Source organism: Aulonocara sp. 'chitande type north' Nkhata Bay, linkage group LG18 (genome assembly GCF_057382095.1).
Source record: "Aulonocara sp. 'chitande type north' Nkhata Bay isolate Kocher_YH1m ecotype deep benthic linkage group LG18, A_spYH_male_GT1.1, whole genome shotgun sequence".
Classification (NCBI taxonomy): Eukaryota; Metazoa; Chordata; class Actinopteri; order Cichliformes; family Cichlidae; genus Aulonocara; species Aulonocara sp. 'chitande type north' Nkhata Bay.
Genome location: NC_141361.1, coordinates 40,699,356 through 40,709,378, shown reverse-complemented (window position 1 = coordinate 40,709,378; position 10,023 = coordinate 40,699,356). Strand labels below are relative to the sequence as shown.

The window sequence follows — 10,023 nt, the reverse complement described above, 5'->3', positions numbered from 1 at the left end:
TATATATGATTCAATGATTATTATAAAATTCATGATAAATTCTATTAAAGGAACCAAGTCCAAAACCAGAATTAGCCTCTTAGCCTGTGTGAGCCTGTCCGAGGTTTGTGATTCAGCAGCAGCTGAACACGTATGAAACACTCTCCTGCTGCAGCTAACATTTCACATGCAGCCCGCCTCTCTTACTGACTGCAGCACTGCATTATTTGCATCCATAAATGTGTCTTTAAAGTGTCACAGGTGGCATCAGTGCTCTCAGAGGCTCACTTGGTACTTTTAATGCTGATTTTTGAACATTTACAACAAAGAAAATCATCCATCACTCGATTAAAACAAGGAAAAATACAACACAGCACTTTATTGTAGTTCAGTGGAAAAAGTGAATATTCATGTTTTAAACCAGCACGTCATGTTGAACTGCAGCAAACAGTTATAGTGTTAAAATGAACCTGCATTAAGTACAAGCCCACACCTGTACAGCTGTTACAGTCATGTACCTTTAACCTACAAACATGAACAGCAGCTCAGTCACTGACACAGCGGCTGATTTTACTCACTTAACACGTCGATTGTTACTGCTGACCTTTGTATCAATCCATGAAATGATCATAAAGTCTTCCCGCCACATAAACCAAGCAGGCTGTCCCCACAGTAGCGTCTGGTGCTGAGGAGAGCCTCGGACAGGCTGCTGCCACTGTCACAGTCTGTTCCTGGTCAAGTACTGGCTGCAGGAGCAGAAGGTGTGGTAGAAAGAGGAGGACAGGCCGGCAATATCTGTGGAGATGTAGGGAAGGACCTCCGGAGACGCCTGGTTAAAGTAGCTGATCTGAAAGAAAGACAACATACTAATAACAGCCAGCTGTGATAAGAGCACATGTACGACTGCTGCTTTTCTCACCAGGGACTTGTTGTCTTTGGTCTCCAGTATGGTGAATCCAGCACACAGAACCTCTCCTCTGTTATAGCCTTCAGTGGGAGGGTGAGTGGGCAGGGACACGGAGCGCAGGGCGATGACATACGGGTCTCTGAAGGAAAACAGAAAGGGAACGCATCAGGAAACCCTGCAGGACACAGGTGGATGGATCTGGCTCTACTGACCCGCTGCCACATGGCTTCCTTTTGGAGGCCAACAGGATGAAGTCCTGGAGAATCCCTTTTGCCTGATTGGCTGCAGTGGGAGATCCCATCGCGCCATGACGCACCGATGGAGTCACCACACGATATATGAAGTCATCGTTGTCGACCAGCTGAATCAGCTCGCACTTCCTGTTTGAGGAAACACATACACACTGTTAAAAAGGGGACTGGCAGCACTGTTTAAAGACTAAGCTGCAGTTCACTCCACAGGTATCCACGCAGAGGCAAACAGCTGCTTCTGTGCTTCACCAGCTGAGGGGTGGAGCTCGTGCATAGGGACACTGAAGGGGAAAACTACATAACAAAGGGCTTGGTGATGACATCACCCAGATCTCCACCCATCTCTGCTGCTTATCCTTCTCAGGGTCGCAGGGGGTGGAGCCTATCCTAGCCGTCTTAGAGGCAGGGTACACACTGGACAGGTCGCCAGTCGGTCGCAGGGCTAAACACGAGAGTTTCCAGTTAACCCAACCCACTAACTGCATGTCTTGGACTGTGGAGGAAGCCGGAGGACAGGGGGGAACCCAGGGGGGACGCAGGGGGAACCCAGGGGGGACGCAGGGGGAACCCAGGGGGAACGCAGGGGGAACGCAGGGGGGACGCAGGGGGAACCCAGGGGGGACGCAGGGGGAACCCAGGGGGAACCCAGGGGGACGCGGGGGGAACCCAGGGGGACGCAGGGGGATGCAGGGGGAACCCAGGGGGAACCCAGGGGGACGCGGGGGGAACCCAGGGGGGACGCAGGGGGAACCCAGGGGGATGCAGGGGGAACCCAGGGGGACCCCAGAGGGAACCCAGAGGGACGCGGGGGAACCCAGGGAGACGCGGGGGGAAATCCAGGGGGGACGCAGGGGGATGCAGGGGGAACCCAGGGGGAACCCAGGGGGACGCGGGGGGAACCCAGGGGGGACGCAGGGGGAACCCAGGGGGACGCGGGGGGAACCCAGGGGGGACGCAGGGGGAACGCGGGGGGAACCCAGGGGGACGCGGGGGGAACCCAGGGGGAACCCAGGGGGGACGCAGGGGGAACCCAGAGGGAACCCAGAGGGAACCCAGAGGGACGCGGGGGAACCCAGGGAGACGCGGGGGGAACCCAGGGGGGACGCAGGGGGAACCCAGGGGGAACCCAGGGGGACGCGGGGCGAACCCAGGGAGACGCGGGGGGAACCCAGGGAGACGCGGGGGGAACCCAGGGGGACGCAGGGGGAACCCAGAGGGACGCGGGGGAACCCAGGGGGACGCGGGGCGAACCCAGAGGGACGCGGGGGGAACCCAGGGGGACGCAGGGGGAACCCAGAGGGACGCGGGGGAACCCAGGGGGACGCGGGGCGAACCCAGGGGGACGCGGGGCGAACCCAGAGGGACGCGGGGGGAACGCAGGGGGAACCCAGGGGGACGCGGGGCGAACCCAGGGGGACGCAGGGGGAACGCAGGGGGAACCCAGGGGGACGCGGGGCGAACCCAGGGAGACGCGGGGGGAACCCAGGGAGACACGGGGGAACCCAGAGGGACGCGGGGGGAACCCAGGGGGACGCAGGGGGAACCCAGGGGGAACCCAGGGGGACGCAGGGGGAACATGCAAACTCCCCGGCCTGATGCAATGATAGCATATTAGATGGAGTTGTAAATCTAAACTCCACATCACTGCATAAACAGCTCGTGCTCCACCTTACAATCCAACGTATTAAAAACCCTCGCTTGGGGCAGACTCCTGCCGCGACGTTCCACCGGAGAACCACGGCCTCTGAACCATCCATCCAGTCCTTATTAAGGGTCAGACTGTGATGAAGCCAACAGGACTGCATCATCTGCAAAAACAAGGAAGCTGCCCTCCTCACATCAGCTACACTTAGAGATCCTGTTCGTGAATATCACACACAGGATCGGTCACACACCCTCGAGTCCTCCTACTGAGGAGCAGCCACAGCTTTCACTCCATTTCTAAATGGACCGCTGCGATACACCCCACAGACGCCGTCCTGGTACCTGGTTGTCCGAGTCTACAGAGCACTTATAAACCTCTCTCCAGACGTCCTGTGAGGGTGAAGATCTGGTCCGGTGTCCCACAGCCAGGATGGAATGGGGGCCCAGATCTTCTCAACAGTGAGTTAACGCCTCCTTTTCAGCTCTGTGAAAAATAACTTTCCAGGGGAAGCTGAGCACTGCGATACCTCAGTGACCGATCCACAACATCCAGTTATTGTTTTAAAACTGGGATTTCCCACAGTGGTCTGCTCCACCAGCACAGGCCCACGGTGTTGACAGCATCGGAGACAAAGCTCCGCCTCCTCCACAGACGAGGGGAGTTTGGGTTCAAGAGCTGCTCACCACGTTCTTTCCACCACCTGCTGGTCATGAGATCAATGCAAAGCGTAAGGCTGCAAATCTAAGCAGCTAGGATGAGCTTCATCTGCAGGCTGGCTCGGCTGGGGGAGAGCCACCGTTCCCCTTTTATGTAAACGTGAGAATAAAGAGACAGACAGGCCCTCACAGCTAATGTCACTTTAACCTTAACATGTCAGCCTCAGTGCAAAGTGAGCAGCATGAACCTAAACCACACGTCGCTTATTTTTAACCCTGAACCTCAGAAAAGTCCATCATTGGAATCGGAGAACAATACCGAGGCAGCGAGTCGAAACAGGCCGCGCACAGAAACCGCTGAACTTGACTCGTAGCAACGGGCAAACAGACGAGTCCCAGAGTCTTACTTGTAATGCGAGTCCCAGCTCGGCCTGTTGCTCAGCTCGGCGAGTAAATCAAAGGCTCTGTGAGCAGGAACGTCCACCTCACATTCAATCTTGAAACTCAGCATGGACTTCTGCTCCAGGGTGTAAAGCTGAACCTGTGAACACAACATAAAGCGCCGATGGGCAGACTCACACAAACAAACAGCTCATTAGTGAGACGCACATACCTGGTCCTTCTCACAGCTCAGGCGCCAGCTGCTTCTGGCTGCCAGCATCTTCAGAGCTGAGACGTTGTTAAAGCTCAGATACACCTGGAAGCACAAACACAGGAACCACAAACTCATCTCCAGAGCTCAGCGTTAGCAGGCCGCCTCCCGCCATTCAAATACTACTTATTATATATGAATCAGCGCCGTCTAACAGTGTAAGTATTAAGGGTGCAAAATGAAGACAAACTGCTGCAGCACTATTTCTCATCTGCAGTGAAGGTGAAGCACAGCGGTGCGACACGTCGGCCTGTCAGAGGTTCAGTCGACTAAATCAGTCTGCAGGCACGGCGGGAGTCTGACTGTGGCTCAGGTTTGGAGCTAAGTGGGACGACATGAACACGCTGAGGTCTGCTCGGTCAGATCATACAAACTGCAGTGGAACAAATCACTGAACATTCTTTAAGAAAGAAACAGAAATCATGTCCCACAAGTCGTGACGACGCAGCACCGACACACAGCTGAGACGCTGATGTGGGTGAAGAGACTCAGCTGAGAAAACTATTAAAGGTTTACTGTGTCCAGCTCAAGCACAGGCTGTGACAGGATCATCATCAGCTGACGAGCAGCTGTGGAAATCACCTTATTGGTGCAAAAATACTGTTTTATGTCCCGTATGTCCGGTAGATTCAGCTGCAGAAATGAGAACTAATGATGTGTTTGTGACAAGCTGCTAGTAACAAGGTGCCAAGTTGTCTTATTTGTAATACAGTAATACACACATGTATATAAAGAAAGTTTCTCTCCCGTGAGTCCACGAGGACTAACGTGAGCAGTACAGGTGACGGCGTGGAGCTTCTCCTCACCTGGTTGGTGGGATCCCAGGGAACAGACAGAGGCACCTCCCCCTGCGTGCGGGAAATGATGTACTTCCTAAACACAGAGGAATGCTGCATCAGGATGATGGCACTGTGCACAAAGCTGCACAACAAACGCTGATGTAGCTGCAGAGACGGTGCATTAGGGGCTGTTTGGAGACATGTACCTGTCCAGCCTGATCTTTTTCCTGGCCGTTGCCTCCTGAAACCTCCTTTGTCCTTCCTGTAAATGAGACGGACACACAGGCAGAGGGCACCAGTGTGTAACACAGCGGGCAGATTCCCAGCACCAGTTTATGACCAGTACACCGATCTGTGGCACAAACTGAGTGGAGTGTTATTACTCGGTGTTTGTTCATGCTGATAACGACCCACGACTACAGCGAGGCCGCTCCATCAGACGGATTTATGACCGATAACATGATGTGAAGCTCTGATCGCTGCTCAGCCGTCACGGCTTAATGGTTAATCGAGTGTTTCTGCACCTTCTTTATGACACTCGTGTTTTATCCTACAGGACGATCTCCACAAGCTGCTTCACCACAGATGAAGCGTGAATGAAGCTGACACCAACATTATCCTGTCAATCTACTGCTCCACACTTTAACCCCACCAGCACACACTCCCCTGACCGAGCTTTCCTGCAGGTGTATAATGTGGAACAATCATAGTAATGCTGTATTTACATGATTTCAACATTTGAATGGAGTTCATAATAACAGCGTTCACAGTGACGGGGCATGTGGACGTGCTCAGGCCTGTGAGCCACGGACGCTGTGACGCTTCCACCAGAAACAAAGGAAGGAAAACGCACGCAGAGGCCATGTTTCCTGCTGCGCAGTCATCCATCCATCAGCACCACGGGCGGTGCAAAAGGCGGACCCAGCTACACTGATGTCACCCACCGCTGCCTCTGAGCTCACCTTGGGTGAAGATCAGCTGTTATCAGGAGTCTGGCTGTGAAACGTTCATAGCTGACACCTTGTTAGCCAATCAGAGTGCGGTTTCATACCACAAATTCTGAAGCAGATTTCATGTCTTTCAGTCAGTATTAGCCAATCACAGACAGCCGCGTCACATCCAGACACTTTATGGATGCAGCACGCTAACGAGCCGTTTGTGAGCGTTAGTTTAACTCACCAGGGGTTCAGGTCGTATCCGTGGTAATGTGCGTGGCTTCCCGCCATCATCGAGCACCTCAAAGGTCATGAAGGCGGAGTTTATGTGTCGGTTAGGCCCCTCCTCATGGTAGGCCTCCGCGCGCACGCCCACCTCCATGCTGCAGTAAGGACACGTGTCAGTATGCAACCAGTGGTTCTGTCTGCTGCACAGCTGCAGTGCTGCGTCTCTGCCAGCGTTCTGGGATACCTGTTTCTGAAGGCGTTGTTCACTATCGCCTTCAGCAGCAATCTGTCTCCAACCTGAGAAGGTCCTCTGAAGGTGAACATGTCGATGGCTCGAAGGGTGGGATGAGCCTGAGACAGACGGCTGCAAGCAGAGAGCACAGAGACAATAGGCCACGACCTCCCACGTGCTCGCCGTGTTCAGGTTACTCACACAGCTGGACAGATCCTTTAATCTGCCACGAGGACTGAACTACACTGATCAGAATGTGGAGGTCAAAGGTCACAATGGTGCATCCTATTTTTAGGTAAAAATATGAAGGAAGGACGTGTTTGTGACTGTACCTGGCAGCGATTGTAGCTACGTTCACCATCCAGGCCATGATCTGCCCTCCAAATGTATTCACCTGGGATTCAAACACAGCAATGATCTGACAGGCAGAAGTCTCAGCGGTACCATCACACACTGATGAACAGTCACATGTAAAACAGCTGGGTGTGTGTAGGATCCATACACACAGGTCAAAGTTAGATGTTTAGACACAAGTTCAGCCATTCGTGTTGTTTCAGAAATCGCTCTGCCCGGGGCTGGGCGCTCAGGTATGTAGCAGCTCAGTCCCGGTGGCTACTTGGCGGGGCCTGGCGCCTGTTGCTCGGTCAGGCCTCTTCCGGGGCGTGGGGGGCCCTCGGGCTCGGTTCAGTCTGGCACAGCTGGCTGCCGGCAGAGCCGGCGGGCACGCCACTGCAGCCCCCTCTGGCTTCTGCTCCGTGGCTGCTGGGTGACCCCTCATCTGGGGCTCTCCTCAGCCCTTCCCATGAGGGTGGCACGGATGCCCCTCCGGTGGTCCTCCTAGGGCTCTCGCACTCTGGGGCCTCTGGATGTCTGGGGCCTGGATCTCCTCCATGCCTGCTTCATGCCCTGGGGGGCGGGGCTATGGCTCTCTGCATCCTCTAGCAGACCATTACATGTGGAAACCATTTGAATACAAGCGTGCTGATCCACACAGGTGTGCACTGTCCATAGACACAAACTACACCTTTCTTGGCTGCTACTTCAAAGCACATTGTGCGCTGTTGGTCCTGCTTGCTGCACAACAACATTCAGTATTTAGTATTTACTGCTGTTTACACTTAGCTAGATTAATGTGATGCTGTTGTGTTTAGTATGTTGCTCTGTTTTTTGCTGGTTTTCTCTTTTTTCTCTCAACAGCTGATCCAGGAGATTTTTTTCTCTTCTTTCTCTTTTTAATCAGAATCAGAATCAGAATCAGAATACTTTATTGATCCCTGGGGGAAATTATTTTTTGTTACAGTGCTCCATTTTAAACCAACATTAAGACAAGACAGACAATACGCTAACTAAGAATAGTACAATATATACATATATATACATACATACATACATAAGTCACTTATAAATAAATATTTGGAAAAGAAACATGTGTAGTTGTAGCAGCAAACAGTGTGTTAAGTGGATGCGTTGTACAGGGAGCCACAGGCAGGAATGATTTCCTGTGTCGTTCAGTGGTGCATCATGGGTAATCTCAGTCTCTCACTGAACGAGCTCCTGTGACTGACCAGCATGTCATGGAGTGGGTGGGAGGTGTTATCCAACATTGTCTTTATCTTGGACAGCATCCGCCTCTCCGACACCACCTTGAGGGAGTCCAGCTCCATCCCCACAACATTGCTGGCCTTACGGATCAGTTTATTAAGTCTGTTGGCATCTGCGACCCTCAGCCTGCTCCCCCAGCATGCAACAGCATAGAGGATCGCACTGGCCACAACAGACTCATAGAAAATCCTCAGCATTTTCTGGCAGATGTTGAAGGACCTCAGTCGCCTCAAAAAATAGAGACGACTCTGGCCCTTCCTGTAAAGTGCTGTGGTGTTTTTAGCCCAGTCCAGTTTATTGTCAATGTGTACTCCAAGGTATTTATAGTCCTCCACAATGTCAACACTGACCCCCTGGATTGAAACAGGGGTCAAGTGTTTCCTGGTCTTCCTGAAGTCCACGATCAGTTCCTTGGTCTTTGCCACGTTGAGCTGCAGATGATTCTGCTCACACCACGTGACAAAGGAGTCGACCACAGCCCGGTACTCTGTCTCATCATCCCTGCTGATGCATCCAACCACCGCAGAGTCATCAGAAAACTTCTGAAGATGGCAGGTCTCTGTGCAGTGGCTGAAGTCTGTGGTGTAGAGGGTGAAGAGGAAGGGGGAGAGGACAGTCCCCTGTGGTGCCCCTGTGTTGCTAATCACCTTGTCAGACACACACTGTGGGAGACGTACATATTGTGGTCTTCCTGTCAGGTAATCAACAATCCAGGACACCAGAGAAGCATCCACCTGCATCGCTGCTAACTTATCACCCAGGAGGGTCGGCCTGATGGTGTTGAAAGCACTGGAAAAGTCAAAAAACATGACCCTCACAGTGCTCGCCGGCTGGTCCAGATGGGTGTAGACACGATTGAGCAGGTAGATGATGGCGTCCTCTGTTCCGAGACGAGGCTGATAAGCGAACTGAAGGGGATCCAGATGTGGTCTTACTATGGGTCGCAGCTGGTCCAGGATGAGCCTTTCCAGGGTCTTCATGATGTGGGAGGTCAGTGCCATGGGCCTGTAATCCTGGGGGCCACTGGGACGTGGCGTCTTTGGTACAGGGACGAGGCATGATGTCTTCCACATCACCGGGACCCTCTGCAGACTCAGACTCAGCATAAACAGTTTATGAAAGACTCCACACAGCTGGGGGGCACAGGCCTTGAGGACGAGGGGACTCACTCCGTCTGGTCCAGCAGACTTGCCTGAGTGAAGTCTCCTCATTTGCATCTCAACCTGGTATTGAGTGAAGGTGATGGGTGGGGGAGGGGTGTCAGGAATCTCACAGGAGGCAACATGTGAAGAGAGAGGCTGGCACAGTGGTGTGGCTCTGGATTCCAGGCTGACTGCAGGTGAGGTTGTGGGGGTGGGAGCAGACACTGTGGTGTCGAATCTATTGAAAAACAGATTCAACTCGTCGGCTCTATTCTCACCTCCCTCAGCTCCCCTGCTGTTGGTTGGCCTGAATCCAGTGATGGTCTTCATGCCCCTCCACACCTCTCTCATGCTGTTCTGCTGGAGTTTCCACTCCAGCTTCCTCCTGTAATTGTCCTTAGCCTCTCTGATCTTGTCCTTTAGTAACACCTGGACCTTCCTCACCTCCTCTTTGTTGCCCCCTCTGAAAGCCCTCTTCTTGTTGTTGAGGAGGGCTTTGATGTCCTTAGTCACCCACGGCTTGTTATTTGGGTAACAATGAACAGTCTGAGCTGGAACAATGGAGTCGGTGCAGAAAGTTATGTAGTCTGTGATACACTCAGTAAGCCCATTGATGTCCTCGGCGTGAGGCTCACAGAGTGTTTCCCAGTCGGTCACCTCGAAACAGCCCTGTAGTTCCGCTATTGCCTCCTCTGACCACCTCCTAACAGTCCTGGTGGTCACAGGTTCCCTCCTCACAATTGGCACATAGCGGGGGGTGAGGTGAATCAGGTTATGATCTGACCTACCAAGTGGGGGGAGGGAGGAGGAGCTGTATGCATCCTTGACGTTAGCATACAGTAAGTCTAAAGTTTTCTCTCCCCTGGTGGGACAGTCCACATATTGTTTGAATGTTGGTAGTGTATTGTCCAGTGATACATGGTTGAAGTCACCCGAGATCACAATAAAGGCACTCGGGTGCTGAGTCTGTAGCCGAGCTATGGCAGAGTGGATAGTGTCACATGCAGCTGTGGGG

The 10,023-nt window shown here is 53.1% G+C and overlaps 1 protein-coding gene across 3 annotated transcripts in view; it reads right to left on the bottom strand.

The window, feature by feature from the left end:
• Positions 1-327: 327 nt before the first annotated feature.
• Positions 328-10,023, bottom strand: part of LOC147309258 (acyl-coenzyme A thioesterase 11-like) — a 12,152-nt gene continuing 2,456 nt past the window's right edge. For 2 of the 3 annotated variants that reach the window (XM_086272170.1, XM_086272169.1), the window contains 10 exons: positions 6,597-6,658; positions 6,277-6,396; positions 6,049-6,187; positions 5,076-5,131; positions 4,897-4,963; positions 4,052-4,135; positions 3,846-3,979; positions 1,099-1,266; positions 899-1,025; positions 328-826 (listed from right to left, as the gene is read on the bottom strand). In XM_086272170.1, coding sequence (XP_086128296.1) covers positions 698-826; positions 899-1,025; positions 1,099-1,266; positions 3,846-3,979; positions 4,052-4,135; positions 4,897-4,963; positions 5,076-5,131; positions 6,049-6,187; positions 6,277-6,396; positions 6,597-6,658 — 1,086 coding nt within the window. In that variant the 3' untranslated portion in view covers positions 328-697. The remainder of the gene's footprint in view (positions 827-898; positions 1,026-1,098; positions 1,267-3,845; positions 3,980-4,051; positions 4,136-4,896; positions 4,964-5,075; positions 5,132-6,048; positions 6,188-6,276; positions 6,397-6,596; positions 6,659-10,023) is intronic. The other variant, XM_086272171.1, reaches the window with a different exon arrangement.